General features: G+C 39.3%; 1 protein-coding gene across 1 annotated transcript; it reads left to right on the forward strand.

Moving 5' to 3' along the window:
- The first annotated feature begins 102 nt into the window (after positions 1-102).
- Positions 103-14373, forward strand: LOC118417897 (pachytene checkpoint protein 2 homolog). Its single transcript, XM_035823648.1, has 13 exons — positions 103-318; positions 1394-1568; positions 2123-2249; positions 2845-2900; positions 3083-3173; positions 3725-3797; positions 4338-4401; positions 4611-4697; positions 4935-5041; positions 5741-5894; positions 7623-7735; positions 10183-10252; positions 13296-14373. The coding sequence occupies exons 1-13, from the start codon at positions 212-214 to the stop codon at positions 13389-13391; spliced, it is 1320 nt and encodes a 439-aa protein (XP_035679541.1). The 5' UTR covers positions 103-211; the 3' UTR covers positions 13392-14373.
- The last annotated feature ends 3414 nt before the right edge of the window (positions 14374-17787 follow it).

Consider the following 17787-nt stretch of genomic DNA (forward strand, 5'->3'; position numbering starts at 1 on the left):
GTAAGAAAAGACTTCAAAATGTAAAATTTTGCATAAAATCGTTGGAAAGTTCAGGCATAAGTTCTTCGCAGCTTAGACACCATTGTAAGGATTTGAGAAAATGGCGGCCATTTTAAACTAGATTTTTGAAGCAGGTCTGATTTCTGAAGCCTTTTGTGTGCGATTGCCTCACATTTCACCCGTGAATGTCACAGTATCTACAAAGCTGAAGATGGAAACCGACCAGACGTACCTTAACGGCGTCGCTGAACTCGAGGACGCCCTCCCAGATCCCTCAGCGCCGGTCGTGCATGTTGAGATATGCCAGAGTCCTTGCAGGTAACTTACAGAACTGAAAGTAACACTGCAACTGCAAGACACACAAAAATTCCAAGGCTTCTGCAGAATCTTGTGTAGTTTCCTTACACATAAAGCTTTAGTTAGAGTGATATGCCATTTTCTTGGTCTAGATTAAGTAGAGAGAAAGTAGCTACAGATAAATAAACTTAATAGTTCTTTTCAAACTATAAAACTATTAAATAAGACATGTCATGCTGACTTATTTTCCCACAACTCATAATCATATGTGTTGGATTTTCAAAATTCAATCCTCAAACATGTCATGCATTACAGTCTGGTAAAGACAGTGTGAACAGATACACTAAGCCATACTTGTAAAAAGAAACAAAGTGATAAATGATGCTGATGACTTTATGATTTCATAAATCATAAGGATTCAAGAATAAGAATTATGAATGCAGGAAAGAGTCAGCATTGCTGATTTTCACTAATTTGTACACCTTGTACATGTATTTACAAAAAAATACTACACAAGGGTGGGACCGCGTGGCACGATCGGCAGCACGTTGGTCTCAGGCCCAAGAGGTCCCGGGTTCGAATCCGCTTGCCGTGTCACCGATCTTGTGCCCTTGGGAAAGGCACTTTACACAACTTTCCTCACTTAGCTCAGGTGTGAATCACTGTGGGTGTGAATGAGTACCTAGCTGCGGCTAGTGGCAGTGACAGGCCTTTGTGGTGGTGACAGGCCATAGGGGCATGTTCGGTCATGATGCACCCGCCATGACACATGAGTCAGGGGTAAGAGGAACCCCTTACATCCTTGGTCGGAAGTCCTCCTAGGAGACGGAAACTCCAAACAACAAACCTACATCTGCTGGGGCCTTCTTACACGTTGCATACAGTTGCCCCTGTAGGACTAGTGCGCCAGTAGACGAGAGGGTGGAGGAGGACGTGCACACCCCTCTTTCACCTTAAAATCCCCAAGTGCAGGCCAACCCGTCTGCCTACCATTGTCTTCCGAGACAGACGGATGCCAACAACTACACAAGGAATATAACATATGTAACACTTAATATGTAAAACTAACTTGCAATTGTACATACCCTTTGTGCAGCACCCTTCGAGCCAATGTAGTGAAAGAGCGTGTTAAAGCCGTACTACAGAGACATAATCAAGTATACGGAGACCTCACCATGACAGAGTTCGATGACCCCTTCATGAAGGAACACATCAAGTCAGTGTTTATATGTGACACAGATGAGATGTCCTCTTCACACAAGAGCAAGAAGGTTGGTACAATGCACATGTTCAGAACATTTGTATAGTTGCCCGGGGGGGGGGGGGGGGCTATGACTATGAGAGTCAAGTGTTTTATGTAGATTTGTACAAAATTGAAAAACAGGCAATTTGAATTGGAAGTGTACAAAACCTGCCATACATGCATAATTTGTAAGAACCAACCAGCTTGAAGAACTCTAAAGCTGCCCTACTTAAATAATTCTTGTTTTTTTTTATTTTAGCGGTCACTCAGTATTCAACCGCTGAAATTTCTTTGATCATAAACAAATTTGAAATTTTGAGACAGTTGTGTTTGTTGAACTCAGTCTTTGTTCCTACCAAATTAGGTATTAGCAATTGAGTTCCCGTGTTCATACAGTCATACAGGTTACCATACCATGTGTAATAATACTAATATACTAATAAAGTTCTTTTTCTATACACTTTTGTGCATCCAAAATTGGACAGGATGGATTGACATTGATGTATAAATGCTATGACGTGGTTTACTTATCAGCTTATGTGATACAAAAATATATACAGACACCTGTTTCACCTGCTGCAGGCATTTCACCTGTATGATGCCAACCTGCTGCTGCACGTGTTCCAGCTGCACGAGGGCGGGCCGGGGTCAGAGGAGGTCGACGATGATGATAATGTGTCCGCAGCCAGTCACTGGTTAATGCCTAATGGTTAGTCTGATGGTCTCCACTATTGGCTTAAACTTTGTGTGGAAAAAAGTTGTGGAATTTTAACATCTCATCATGATGGTCAAACCTCAAATACATAATAAACTGTAGTTAGGCCTAGGAAAAAAATGCTACATGTTTCCTGTTTCCATACCTACCCTAGAAAAACCTGCTGACCCTAAACTTTTTTTCGGTGGGCAGTGGTGTCACATAGTTTCCACTTAGAATTTTTATTATGTCTGCTTCCTATTGAAGTAAAACACTGCTTGTCCTATCTAATGAAGGATAGATGTATCTATTATGCACAAAATTAAAGTTTGCCATTAAAAGACAAGTGTCATCCTGCATTTCAGTTTACCTTAAAGTTTCAGTTTTCAACTGTATTGTAATATGTCTCACTAGATCTAGTTTTGGCCAGTCCCTTGGATAATCCCTACACTGCCTACCAATCCTAATTTTTTCAGGACTGAAACAGGAAACACAACATTTTTTTTCTAGGCCTTACATAGTCATAAATATGTATTGCAAGCTGAATTCATTGTCTGTATTGCATGTATACTTGACTTAACTTGACTTGTATATTGTGCTCTCTCCGCAGCTGACTTTGATGGCATTTGGGACAGCCTAGTCTTTGACAGTGATGTTAAGTTGGAGGTAATACCAGCTTTTAAAGTTTTATCTCTTGATAGTAATTTTGTACATTTCATTGGTAAAAATTAAAATATGTAGTTTGCAAGCATTGAAACATGATTTGGTAGTAACACATAACATTTATTATTGGATGAGTGAAAGTGTAGGAACTTGAGGTTGAAGTAAAAGAGTTTCTTCTTCCCTAGCTGCTGAGGTATGCCTACACAACACTGCTGTTCTCAGACAAGGGGGTCGACTCCAACGTCATTTCATGGAACAGAGTTGTGCTGCTGCATGGTTAGGGAAACTGTTTCCTTACTAGTACATTAGTGATTAGACAACCTATGCACTATAGGTACATGTACACTGGATGTGCATGTAGTACCTGGACCTTTGAAATTGTATAGTTGCACATCTTCTGTCCGACTCAATTGTGACTGACTGATTTTAAGAAAGTTCTTTTCTGTTAGTCTTTGACGACCTTATATGAATTTGATGACCATACATAAAGTCTGTGAAAAAGAGACTTCTAGCATGGCACAACAGTACTGCAAGAAACTGCACGCCACAACAACATCTGCATTTGTCTTGAGCAAAAATGTGATACTCTAAATCTACCTTCAGTCACTTGTAAAATGTCTTATCTTTTCTCTTGTTTGCATGTTCAAGGTTTATGTTTTCTGCATTAATGAGATAAGTACATTTGTTTATTGATGACATAAGTACATGTACATTGGAAGGTCATATTTGCAGTGTCAGGAATTCACAGTGGAAAGGTCACCACAAAACCATGAATTGAAACCATCCCAATAATTCAAGATGAATTTTACTGTATTGTACATTTCCAGGTCCCCCCGGCACAGGGAAGACATCTCTGTGCAAAGCTCTTGCTCAGAAACTGTGTATAAGGCTCTCTGACAGGTACTGAGAACACAAATTTCTTACTGGGCCTTGAAATGATAATACTCTGTTTACATTTGCAGGGCTCGAAATACTGGGTGCATGTGCACCCAAAATTGGAGCTGTGCAACCAATTATTTTCTGTGGGTGCACCCAAATATTTTCTTAGGTTTATGTATGTAAAGGTATAAGATGTATGTAAAATTCTTGACATGTAAGCATTAGAAAGATAATAAAAATGTCTGTCATGGTACTTGTTTAAGATATTAGGTTGTTACTTAAATTTAAGTGGTGCACCCAAAACTTTTTTGGTGCACCCAATTTTTTAAGCTGGGTGCACCAGTGCACCTAATCCCAAAAATGAATTTCGAGCCCTGCATGTGTATACATCATTCATGATACCAAGGATTTTAATAGTAAACCTCCTTCATGATACAAAAACCGTATGCTTACACAATCATACATGTAGCTGTCCAAACTGCAGGTTGTTGCAATGGTTTTTTTCTGCCATCTCAGTTTTTCTGATGTTTTAGTAAGGTGTATTTCATGTTTCATACACAGGTATAGTTATGGACAGTTTATCGAGATCAACAGTCACAGTCTGTTTTCTAAGTGGTTTTCTGAGGTGAGTTTTATTTGTCCTTTTACAAAATTGAAAGCTTGTTACTGATACTTGAAAAGGTTTGTCTTTTCTCCTGAAACTACCGTAACAGTAATTTTTGTCTGTGTTTATATACTGATATTTTGTTGTACATGTTGATTTATGTATGTAATTTCTATGTATTTAAAGTGAAAAAGTATGTAAGATGTTGTTTCTGATGTCTCCTTGTTTAGAGTGGCAAACTTGTGCTGAAGATGTTCCAGAAGATCCAGGAACTGATAGATGACTCTGATGCTCTTGTCTGTGTGCTCATTGATGAGGTATGACTGTCAAATCCTGTGTACAGTACATATAGATAAAGAAAACTTCTTTTCCTGTGAAAAGAACATTTCATAGCTTCAACTTGCATAGTAGTAATGTGAATACTTACAAGGAAAATGATCATTGCAATAGCATTATTAAAAGCCTCATCTAAGACATCATCTTAAAAGCTTGTTACCATGTTGTATTTTTTCTTTTAAACTGTTTTTTTTCTTTTACACAAACCCCATCTGTAGGTGGAAAGCTTAACAGCTGCGAGAAAAGCCTCCCTGAACGGCACAGAGCCATCGGATGCCATACGTGTAGTCAACGCACTGCTGACTCAGATAGACCAGATCAAGAGGTATTCACATGAGTTGGAAGTGTTTGTTTTTCACCTTTGCAGAATGTATGTCAAAAACGTTATGACAAATAACATTTATGGCAACTTGCAAATTCCAAATTCTATTTGCACTTGGAATTTGCAAGTTGCCATAAATGTTATTTGTTATAGCTTTTTTGACATACATTCTGCAAACATCCAGGTAGGTGCTGCGGTTTCCCTACACAAAATACATGTAGCTGTAGATTTAACAGAATTTTGTAGATTTGGTCAGGATGGTCATTAATGCATTAAAAATGATGAATCCTGTACAGAATGCCTCAACTCTAGATCTCTAGATAGCAAAAAAACTCCAGATACCAAAAAAACATTTCTGTGTAAAAGATTGCTGGAAGAGCACAACAATGAGTACAACTACTAATCTCGAACCAGATCCACGGTGCGTAATGTATAGTATCAAACTCCCCATAGTATACAACTACTAGTACGATAGGTCTGGAACATTAAGATGGGGAATTCTGTATGGCAAGCATGTGGCAGTGGAACTTTAGGACTCTCCAATTACATTTTGCTTTGGATTGCTTTAAAATGTACAAAATTATGATGTACATGTATTATTAATGTATTATGTGTTGCATGAAAGACCACTTGCAAGCTGGCTGTCAAACTGCAAGCTAACGGTGGATCAAAATAAAACTTACAACCCCACTCCTTCATCAGGAACTCCAACGTGCTGATCCTCACCACATCCAACGTGACAGAGGCCATCGACCTGGCCTTCGTGGACAGGGCTGACATCAAGAAGTACATCGGGCCCCCCTCCCCACCCGCCATCTTCAAGATCTACCACTCCTGTGTCAAGGAACTGATGAGGGTTAGCTCTTATCCTATCTTTTAATTCAGATTCAGCTTTATTGCTTTTGTGATGATGACGATTTATTGCTTTTGGCTTGGCATATGACATTTCAAATATGACATGAATGATGAAGTTTGACAAGGGATTGTATGTAAAATCCTCGATCAATAAATTTGGTTACAGTTTGCAAAAAAAATGAATTCATATCATTTTAAAAGCTTAACACTGGTTAAAATGTAACAATGAAAGGTAGATTGATGTGTGAAATGTGTCTTCTAATGCTCATTACCAATAGGTGTGTGAACCTTTGAATATACCAGGTACAGGCCTAGCTTCATTGTTTATTTTTTCTCCATTAGAGCATACATGATTGTCAGACTCCTGAAGTAATAGTTCAGACATAGTGAATATTGTATTAGGCCTAGCAGTAGGGCTTTCTCCAGGACCCATAATTCCGTCCTGGGACAGAAATTTTCTTGTTGGGGGTGACAAATACTTCACCCCATCACCACGTCCCTAAAATCTGAACTTCAGTACATGAAAATGTGTTGTCATAAGCTTAAAATGACTGATTTTAAAAGGAACATTAACAATTTAAAGCTGGAGACAGCCCTGCCTAGCAGTCAAGTTTTATTTAAGACCTACAAGCCAGGCTTAGCCAGCTGTGGCCCTTTGAGCATTGCCAATTTTAGCAGTGTAATCCTGTGTGAAAATTGCATTGGTGTGCACCAAAATGGAATAACTAATAACAGCTTCTGCACTACGGTAAGCAATCTCAAGAGGGAGCTCTTGTGTTTTTACCGGGTATGACTTGCTGCTGGTTGGGGTTGGCTGTTGGATTGTTTTTTTTGCAAGCTATTTTGCCCCTTGCAGAAATCAAAATTTCATAATAATAATGAAGACCTTTATTGCACATTTTTGCCCCACTGGGCTAAGTACAGGTCACACGGTAAGAATCACATATATGTAACAATGGAAACAATCATACACATCTATATAATTATGTAGATGTGCGTCTATTCTATTCTAGGACATTCCACTTCCTCTTGCTTCATGGTAATTGTATAAATATAGCTAGCCGTATGGTTGGTTAGAGTTGGTTTATCAAAAGCTGTCAGGAATATAAATTTCTCTTTACTATTCAAGTATCTAAAGTGGGGATACTTACTTAACACATAGTCAAATAAAATGCTCCTATCGCTATCATACAAAGGACATAATACATGTATTCCCGTCAGAAAAACAAAGTGAATGTTCATACATAAAAGATGGAAGATGCAACCATTTGAAATTTGCTGCACAAAATGTATCAAGTAGCAATAAGAAGTTAAAAATAACAGCCCCCGTACCTCCTTGATCACTCACTTCTTTGGTGGCCAACAAACTAGAGAACTATCTGATGGAAAATTCTACTTTATTGAAGTTATTACAAGTCATCAGCATTGGATGACAGTAATGCAGAGCTAGAGGGTACCCTGCCCAAAATGCTTACTCCCCAAGCATAAGGCTAGGCTGTCTTTGTTGGATAGCATCAAAAGAAACCTTGACAAAGTAGAGAACTAGAGAGCCCAACAAAAATACCTAAAAAGACAAAATATTGACTTGAGCTAAAGCTCTGCTTGAAGAGGGTATAGCATGGCCTTAGATGGGTTTTAACTATTGAGTGCTTTCTCCAGTTTGTATTCTAGTGGTGTTATTGTCAGTAAAGGGTTGACTATGTGTGATTTATTACCCACTGTCCTGTAGGCTGGAATCATCAGTCCTCCCCAGCAGCTACTGGACCTGAGGGCACTGGAGGTCATGAGGTTTGCGGAGAACAATGCCACCCAACACAGCCTGCGACTCAGGGACCTGGCACAGTGAGTACTAAGTACAGCATGCAGGGCTCGAAATACTGTATGTTTGCACTGGTACAAGGGATGTCCCTGTAGCTCAACTGGTAGCGACTTCACAGTTGAGCCCCAGGTTCCAATTGGTACCTGAGAGACTCCGGTTCAAATCCTGGGAAGGGCATCTGGGTTGGAGCTGCAAATGGGGGACGTAAAATGGGATAACGGATGTCTCTGTAGCCCCGTAGCAGCTCTGTAGTTGAGCTTAGAGTTCCAATTGTTTGGTACCCGGGAAACGCCAGTTCAAATGCTGGGAAGGTCATCTCGGTTGGGGCTGCCAATGGAGGACGTAACTTGAAATGGTCACCTGTGTTCAGGGAGGTGCCTCAAGTGAAAGGAAAAGGGCCAGCAACCACTCTCTGTAAAGATATACCCTGCTACAGAAACAAAGCATACTAGTATATACTGTAAATGCAGAAATGTTCGCGGTGGATTAATGTTCGCGGTTTTCGCGGTGACCACTTCACCGCGAACTTAAATCCACCGCGAACATTTTTCTATTATGGTTTTAGATTGTAGTCTATGGTGTTACCGCGAACTTAAATCCACCGCGAAAAGTCATTTTTCCCGCTACCGCGAAATTAAATCCCCGCGAACTTAAATCCATTTACAGTATAGGGGCCTAAATCACAGCATAGCAGATAAAACCCACAGTGCATCTGCTATGCTAAAAAAATGCCATTATAAATACACGCAATTTTACCTGGTATAGAGGTGGTGATATTTCGAGGCCTAGCACAGTGAGTTTTATGTCTTCTCTGCATTCATTTCTCACCGTTTGGCACAAGTTTTTTAGGCCTTAGTTGTTATTTTTTGTACATGTACATGTAGGTGTCCAATAATCTCCCAAGTCCCAGTCTTCACCTCTCTTAGTGATAAATCAGGATCAACAGCCTTGCAGGAAACTTTTATCATGTACTGCAGGGAGCCAGACTGATGAGTCTAGTATACATACAGTACCACAGCTGCCCTTTACAAGTAGTTTGATGCATCATTGTGGACACAAAGTACAGTGACCTCGCTGAGAAATAATCGGTCCACTCCAAGCACAAGAGAACAGATGAGCACCATGGAAAATCGGTAGTGGCGCCATGTATAAGGCCCGGCTTAGCAAACCAAAAAGACACGCTCAGAGTCAGACATATCTTCCCAGGGAACGGTATTGAGAGGAATCCCTCAGGAAATAAAGATGGCTAGTCTACTGAAGTTGCCATCTTGACCTTACTAATTTGTCTATGTCTAAATTAGGTGAGGTGGTTGAACTCATAACTTTGTTGGGGTTAAATTTTGCACTCGTGAACTGCAAAATGTGGTCAAGTACAAGCAGAGTGAAGATTTAGAGGGACTTTGTTATGATATACATGTAACTGTGGAAAGGATTCAAGGGAAGGATACAAGAATGTGTGGTAAAAGGTGAAGTTTCAAAAGGTATTCTTGCTTATTTGTATTGGTCCATTCTTTATACGTTTTTGTGGAAGTTCTCACTATGGCACTGTGATATGATATGAGACCACCAAATATACTCAAGAGTTAATGAATGAATCTTTGGAAATGTGATCTGATCAGGCTGGAAATGGCCATTTTCTAAATTATTTCTATCACCATTCAAACGTAGAGACGATCTCTCCTATTTTCCACCATTTTATTCAACCTGGATGCCTTGTGTCGTTTAGCGTATAAGATGAATGCTATAGTTGTAACCTTATGGCTTCCCTAATACAGTGGGTTTCTGCAGTTACCCGCCCATGATATTTCTTCATGTGGAAGCTGGCAGCATTCCCAGGTCCAGAATTGCCCCACATTTTACCTTAATAGGCTATACATAATAGTCAACTTTCCCTACAACATCACAGACCCAGCAATAATAGAAATGAGAGTCTTTGGACGTTCTCAGCCAGACAGATGTTCAAAGCCAGGTTGACCACAGGGTCCAACTTATCTTAGATTGTGATGGTAATAATTTGGTCTTAAAGACTGGTCTAGTCAGACAAACAACCCATCAGGTGCCTTTTACTGACAGGAGAAGCAGAGCAAATGAGCATAAAGAATTCTTCTACCCCTAACTTCACAACTAGTGTGCAACCTCTTAAATAGACCAGAGTGCACATTTATTAATGTTAGAAATGCATTCTGTAGAAATGTAGCAGTAAATTGTGCTCTTGTGTGACATCACATGGCTGAAATGCTGGATGGTTCATTGCAATTTTTCATACGTTTGAAACTGTGTTGAGCTATTTTTCTGGCATTCATTGTATTTTTGTGTTGTGCACTCAAATATTTTTCCATGCGCAAAAGTTTTCAGGCTAGGTGCATCAGTGCATCTATCCCCAAAATCTATTTTAAGCCCTGCATTTTATCATTTTTTTTCACTGTAACTGTAAGATATTTGTTAGGCTCTAATGTACTTCTTCCCCCAGGAGAAGTGCTGGACTGAGTGGTCGCACCCTGAGGAAACTGCCTTTCCTTGCACATGCTCTTTTTGTTCAGGTAAGTCAGAACGTTTCATGGAAAATACAGATATCTGTACCTATCATTGTTAGGATGTTTTTCCTATACATCTATAACTGTTACAGATGTAGATGTATAACTATAAGGAAAACTAAATACAGATACAGATCGAGTGCAATACCCTATATGGTGCGCATGCTGAACATGTAAATACCTGAATCTGCTCTAGATGTGACAATCTGTTTTATAAGAGAAATCTTGTTGTATTTGTTGTATTTTTAGCCAAATTTGTCACTGTTAAGCAACTGTGTGCAATATATGTCAATACTAAGTGCAATATTCGCTAACGTGCAATATTCGCTGATGTACGAACATCATTTTTAATAACTGTCATCGATTTTAATAAATGTAACGCGACAGTGCAATTCAAGGCCATGGCCCTGCCATTCTGTACCGTGTAAAGTGATGAAGAAGAAGAAATAAACCATACTATGTTGCGTACCAGTTTTTCAACGGTATACCAGTTTTCTCATAGAGAGAAAAAAGAAGTTTCTCCCAGTAACCCCATCATGGGCGAAGTAGAGGGAAAGTTTTGTTTTGGCCGTCCTTCCTCTAGACAATACTGATTGGCTCTACTCCTCACTGCAGAGTAGCACTGTATTATCTATGTAGGCACCAACCTGATGAAAGTATCCTCAGAGGAAATTTTTCTTTTATGTGTCATAACGAAGTTAATTTTAGATTTCTTTTTTCTGCTCTTTCACAATTAGCTGTACCCTAGCTGGAGAAACACATCAATAGAAGTCTTAATCTTTCAACACCAGCCAATTGATCAAGGAACTTTTTCTTTTATAACTAAGTTAATTTTAGAATTTGATTCTTTTTGTCCTACTCTTTTACAATAAGCTATACCCTGGAGACATCAAAGGGAGTTTTAACCTTTAATGCAACACTGCCCAGAAAAATCGTTTCAACACTGACTATTCATTTCATCAAGGAAATTTTTATTTCATGTGTTATAACTAAGTTAATTTTAGATTTTTTTCTTCTACTCTTTCACAATAAGCTGGAGAGATGTCAATAGGGGTCTTAACCTTTAATGCAACACTGTTCAGAAAAGGCCTTTCAACACTACAGCCAATTGATTAAAGACAATTCGTTTGATCAAGGAACTTTTTCTTTTATGTGTTGTAACTAAGTTAATTTTAGATTCTTTTTGTCGTACTCTTTTACAATAAGCTTTACCCTGGAGACATCAATAGGAGTTTTAACCTTTAATGCAACACTGCCCAGAAAAATCGTTTCAACACTACAGCCAATTGATTAAAGACTATTCGTTTCATCAAGGAACTTTTTTTTTCATGTGTTATAACTAGGTTAATTTTAGATTTTTTCTTCTACTCTTTCACAATAAGCTGCGACATCAATAGAAGTCGTAACCTTTAATTCAACACTGCCCAGAAAATCATTTCAACACTGCAGCCAATAGATTAAAGACTATTCATTTCATCATTCAAAGGTCAGGAGATATATTTCAGAGGGTGTAAGTTTAACTTTGATCTTGAATATCACAGAACATCAAAGTGAGCTCACACTTCAAGAAGGGCTTTGCCAACAGAGATAAAAGAAATTGTTCGGAATCAAACCTGAGCCCCTGTGGAAAAGTTGGGGAGTCTCTCTTACTCTTGTGATCTTTTGAATGCGTGCATTCCGTCTGAAGTCGACAGCTGGTGGATTTCAGTGTAAACAGAAAGTTGTTCCGTATAACTGGAGCTTTGACGGAATCCTTCACTTCGTTCTGCTTGGGTAAAAGAGTGTCTCACACAATTTACCATCTCATTCCTCAAGAGATAGCATATGTGGTGTTTTGATGTGATGCCAAAAAGTTAACAGTCAGTCTCAATTTGATTTTAACACATGCTACGCATACAGCGCACTGGAAATTCCTAGATGGTACATGCATGTGATTAGGGGAGGGGATTTAAAGTGTTGCGGAATGGACTCTCTTTTGATGTCTTGTTCAAAAGAGCAAGGAAGAGCAATCAAAGAAAAGATAACACTTGTAGAGTGCTGTATCGTCTTGTCCCTCTCTTAGTTCTGGTCAAGCCAATTCGAACTGGCAATACTTTCAAAAATCTTCAGAATCAAATGAAAGATTGCTGGAATCTAGAATTGAACTTGATATGCAGGAAGACTTTTCTTGATAAATCCCTTCCCAGTGGTATTGGCTCCGGTTGCTTAGAGATAACCAAGCAATTTCAGATAACCAAGTCGGCATGTGTACTCAATACACCCCCTTGCATTGACATTTACAATTAGAAATAGGGCGTGTTTGCCAAAGTTGTGTGCACCGCCTAGTATTGGGAATTTTGTGCTCAATGGCAGGCTGGATTTCTGTAAAGTTTCCATAAGTGTAATCAGGAAAATTACATTGAGAATTTTTAGGAAAAAAGTATCTGTGATTGATCTGTAAGGTATGTTAGATTACTTGCTGGTGTGTCCCATACAACATAACAACTGCACTATGTCAATCACAATTTTTTTTTCAAAATTTCACCTTTTGTCTGTCTATCATAAAATGTAACAGTTAATATCAGTATTCTGTACTTGAATTATTTTGGAGTTTGCCTGTTTTGGACTTCGTGTGGTAGATAGCTCTTGGGACAGAAAGTGTACAGTGTACATACATTTGTACTACGTTGTAGGCGGTTTAGATTTGGGCCCCTTAGCAACTTTTTCTGGAATTTCAGGGCACTTTGACTTTGAAGCTTTAAAAGAGAAAAAAACTCAAAAAGGGGTTGACAACAGATCATGATGATTTTATATATTATGTAAATGATGATTTTCTAGTCCTAGGTAATGTGGAAAGGGTGGGACTAGGTATTGTATATTCCATAATACGACTGTCAAACATATGACATGTAACTTATAAAGATACTGAGGAATATCGATAGAGATCAATATGCTGATAAAGAGGTCTTATTGCAATACGGCAAGGTTAACAACCATACGGCTTTTTTTAGGAATGTGGAATTCTAGCACATGATTTAATTGTTGACTATTGTTTTATTGCACCCCCCAGACACCCACTATTAGCCTGGAGGACTTCCTTGAGGCCCTGTCGCTGGCCGTGGATCGGCAACATGAGGAAAGGAAGGGCTTAAAAACTGACGAATAATCAATTGGCCCATTCATAATATAGCTTTGCCCATTCCTGTATAGTCACTATACTACACTCACAATGAGTCTGGAAACTCAAATTTAATCAATCATTTCTCCATTGTTACTTCATCAATTGTATAGTGTTGTTTTGAAAGATGATTTAGTACCCAATGCAATGATACCAAATTTGTGTTGATCCTAGATTCAAAGGTTGAATGATGGAGCTGACTGGGTAGGACACAGTGTTTGACATTGGCAGGCATATTTGCTGGGCAACGCATGAACAAAGTCAGCTTGTTCCGCAAATGCACCATCATAACAAATGAGCTAAGATTTAAAAGAAGATATACTTTAAGCTCTTCAAAGACATAACACTGAATGCTAATGCTTGGATCATTTACAAAATGAACAAAATCTTTCCAATGACATGTAATACAACTGTTGAAGTATTCAAGGAGGCATGATCAACCATGTTTCCAAACTTATTGTGTTAAATAACCTTTCACGACATCCATGGACCACATACAATGGTTCAAAATCAACACTTTGAGCCAACTTAGTTTCCATTTTTAAACCTAAGCTCAGAACTCTGTATACACTGCAGCTCATAAGCTGAGAATAGCTTAAATTTATGTTAATGGTCAAGATATATATTTGTTTCTGCCCTGTAGATGTTTCTTTTAGAGCTATACCAAACACATTTTCCTCTACTTTTCAGAATGTTATCACCAAGGTCTAAAGGTAAATACTAGAAAGCATGTTACTGGTAGATTGTGCATATGTACAAAATGTAAGAATATGTACTATGTGGTTAAAGTTGTTTAGCATGTATTTTGACAAGTTGATATTAATTTGATATGAAATTTGGCCCACAAGTAGAGGTTGCAGCAAGATACTATGAAGATTTGTCCATCTGTAGCATTTGTTTCTATATCATCTTTGGTCACTGTAGATTCTTTTATCATAATTCTGTCAATAAAATTAGTGCTTTACCTAGAGCTTGCCTGGAATTTGTTAATCTGAGTACCAGGCTCTTCTATAAGCTCAGCCAGGATTCCACGGTCATGGGTGCTTTGGCCAGTTGCAGGATTCAATTAAAACACTCCACTCAATTTTGCCTTGGATCTGATTTCATTACGCTTGTCTGATGTACTTACACATACATCCCCCACAATAGGATGGCACACGTATGTCCTTACTGTGACCCCAAAAGTTCATGATCAATGTCAGTCTATTAGATATGCCTAACGAAATCAGATCCCAGGCAAAGTACCTAAGACCGCTGAAACCTCGTCCAAACTCACCAAAGACTGGTGACCAAGTTATCTATTTTATAGCCAATATGATTAGTTCTGAGAAGCAAATAGTGCCCCTTGAAATCTGTCTCCAACACTGTTAGGACAATGAAGACGTAATGGAATGACTCCCAACCTGGTTCCCAAAATTACACTGCTGCTGAGGTTTGGGTTTCCATTCTGTATAAGCTTCCAGTAATGTGAAACTACCATTGAAGGATGGTGATACGTCTGTCCTAAAATATGACATGATCTTATTTGAAAGAATGAGTTAAGCTATGAGAGACATACATGTACAGTCAGGGCTGCCCTGCTAGCCATTGGCCATAACAAAGGGCTAACCGGAGCATAGGGTTTGAACGTAAAAAAGGATTTAAGGAGTATACATATTTAAAATCTTATCTTACTATCATATCTGAAACTAGATGTCAGTATTTACAGAGTAATGGGATCCAGGCGATGTCCAGTTTTCCCTTGAAGTGACCAGTGCACTATTGGGAAGGAGTTCCAATGTATACGTAATGTGGCTAAATATTTTCAGTCCTCAAGGCTCGCTTCAGGAACAGTAATAACATAAAAGACTAGAAATGGCCAACAATTCCAAATTTTCAATGGCAGCCAGCTTTTTTCATATTATTCTCCAGTTACAGTACATTTGTATGAGCGCTACAGTGCAATTGGAAGTAGAATGGGGACTATCATCTTTAGTAACTGCTGGCTGAATCTTTTGATAGAGCCAGCGGTTACTACACAGGGTGGTCCCTATGGCTATGCTAAATTGGAAGTCCATTAGCCACGTATTCCGTTTTTGCCCATCCAATGTTTGGCTTAAATGCTGCTCAATTGTAATGCTGTGGACGCAAAAAGGGATCTTCGTAAAGTTTTGCACCAATGATCTAAAAGCATCACATACTATGGTTACATAATGGTAATCGCAGCAAAGCAAAGCCATGCCGTCAGCAAAAGGATTCGGTTTCTTATCTACAGCCGCGCATCTTGCCGTTCCTTTCACTCTGCCAAAAAGTTCCTGAGTGCTAAAATCTTGTACTTGGGCTGTGGGCTTATCACCATCTGTGTGCATTTCACTGCCAAAAAAGCTGACGTGCTCGGTAAGTGCGCATCATACTTGATTGAATAGGAGGTTTCTGACTGGTTCTTGAATGTCAGCTTTAGATCCTGTAACAGATTGTAATGCAGAATTTACTGGTTCTGGTTGTTACGTATGTGATTCGATTTCACATTTAACGAAGATGCGGAAATTGAACCTAAAGTCTTACTTAAGACAGGGTAAACAGACAATTTCTTTCCTATTGCATCATCTGCCAATACATTTTCTTGAGGGCGTTTGTATCTGAATCTCTTCAAAAGCATTTGCTTTTCCACAGTGGAAAAGTATCTATCAGCCAACATAGATCAGAACCAAGGCTGGGATTGTAAAATGTCAAAGAAAATTGAAATAAGCCTCTGGCCGTCCTCGTGAAGTCAACGTAAATTGACGCTGGGCATCCTGCTGATATCGAAATTAGAGTAATCTGCTGTCAGGGCATACAAGATTGGTTTGGACATCTATATCTCAGGAAAATGGCAGTGTCGAATACACACCGACACCAGAAAGATGGATAAGGGACTTAGCGATGGTCTTCCAATGAATAAAGTCTATGGGTGAAGAGGTGCAATTTCTCGCGAAGGATCTCAGGGTTTATTATGTGACTCCTTTGGCAGCGTGTCTGATGTGTAGAAGATTGATGTGTCAGTTGGTGAAGAGATTTCTTTCAGGCCAGCGGGCTTTGTTTGAGTTCACGCGAGATGTCAGCGTAATTACTGCCCTCTCAGGCTGTCGGGCTGATCCAGAGAGATGATTGACGTCACCTCAGTATAAACGGTCACTTTGGGGAAAGTTACTTTGCAAAAGGTGATGATCATTTTGAAAATTTGCCGTGTGGCAAGTTAGACCTGTTAGCGCATACAGGTGTGAGTGTGTTATCGTAGGAGAACCCTGAGAGATGCACCATTCACCAGTCACGTTTTCAGCACCAGGGACAAGACCAGGTGCGATTTCCTTACACAACACAGCACCTATGTTCCATAAAGACCGCTAATAACAGTCTATAAATTTTGAAAATTTACCGTATGACAATATAAACCTGTAAGCGATACATGTGTGAGTGTGTTATCGTAGGGAACCATTGGTGCACCATTCCCCAGTTACGTTTTCAGCACCAGGGACAAGGCCAGGCACGATTTCCTGACAGAAAACAGAACGTTGGAACCATAAAGACTGATAATAACTCTATACATTTGAAAATTTATCGTATGACAAGTTAAACCTGTTAGCGTATAAAGGTTTATGTGTGTTATCGTAGGATAACCCTGGGAGGTGCAACATCACCAGTTACGTTTTCAGCGGTTTCCTCACACAAAACAGCACCTAGGTACTATAAAAACTGCTAATAACAGTCTATTGCACCGTGGGGTATCATGCTCGAGGCCGAAACTATCACCATTTCTGATAGCATAAGACGTGTTTATGTGTTTACCCCGAAATACGTCAACGGCTTGTAGCCAGTAGGTCTCATAGCTCCCGAGCCGTAAGATGGATGGAAAGGCAAAACAGATGTGACGGCTGCAAAGTTTTGAAGCGAAACAGATATGATTGAAGCCCAGTTGGGGGTTGTGAAATGGAATAATCAAACAAAGTGGAGTAAACGAATAACCAAAGGGAACAAGACTGCGCAGTCTTGTTAGTTTATTTATTGCCTTGTGAAATGAAATGATCATGATATAATGCAGACCCAGGTTTTAGGAATCGGCGTTGGGTGCCTTTAAATGGCGACCTTGCGTGTGTGAAGTGGACGTATTTGCTGTCGACTTTTATCAAAAAGATTCAGAAAATCGAAGCCGACAATATGATCATTATCAACAAATTGACTTCGGCGTATTTGGTTCTTAGGTACACAACCAGTGGGATTTTATCTGCCGACATTTCGCAAACCCTTTGTAACATGTGGCAAAATGAAATCCATATTTTCGTTGTATATAGCTGAAAACGCCGTATGCAATGATGTACTAACCCGATGAAAGCATTAATTTCAAATACAACAATAGCTACCACGGCTT

The sequence above is a fragment of the Branchiostoma floridae genome, chromosome 6 (genome assembly GCF_000003815.2).
Source record: "Branchiostoma floridae strain S238N-H82 chromosome 6, Bfl_VNyyK, whole genome shotgun sequence".
NCBI classification, from domain to species: Eukaryota; Metazoa; Chordata; class Leptocardii; order Amphioxiformes; family Branchiostomatidae; genus Branchiostoma; species Branchiostoma floridae.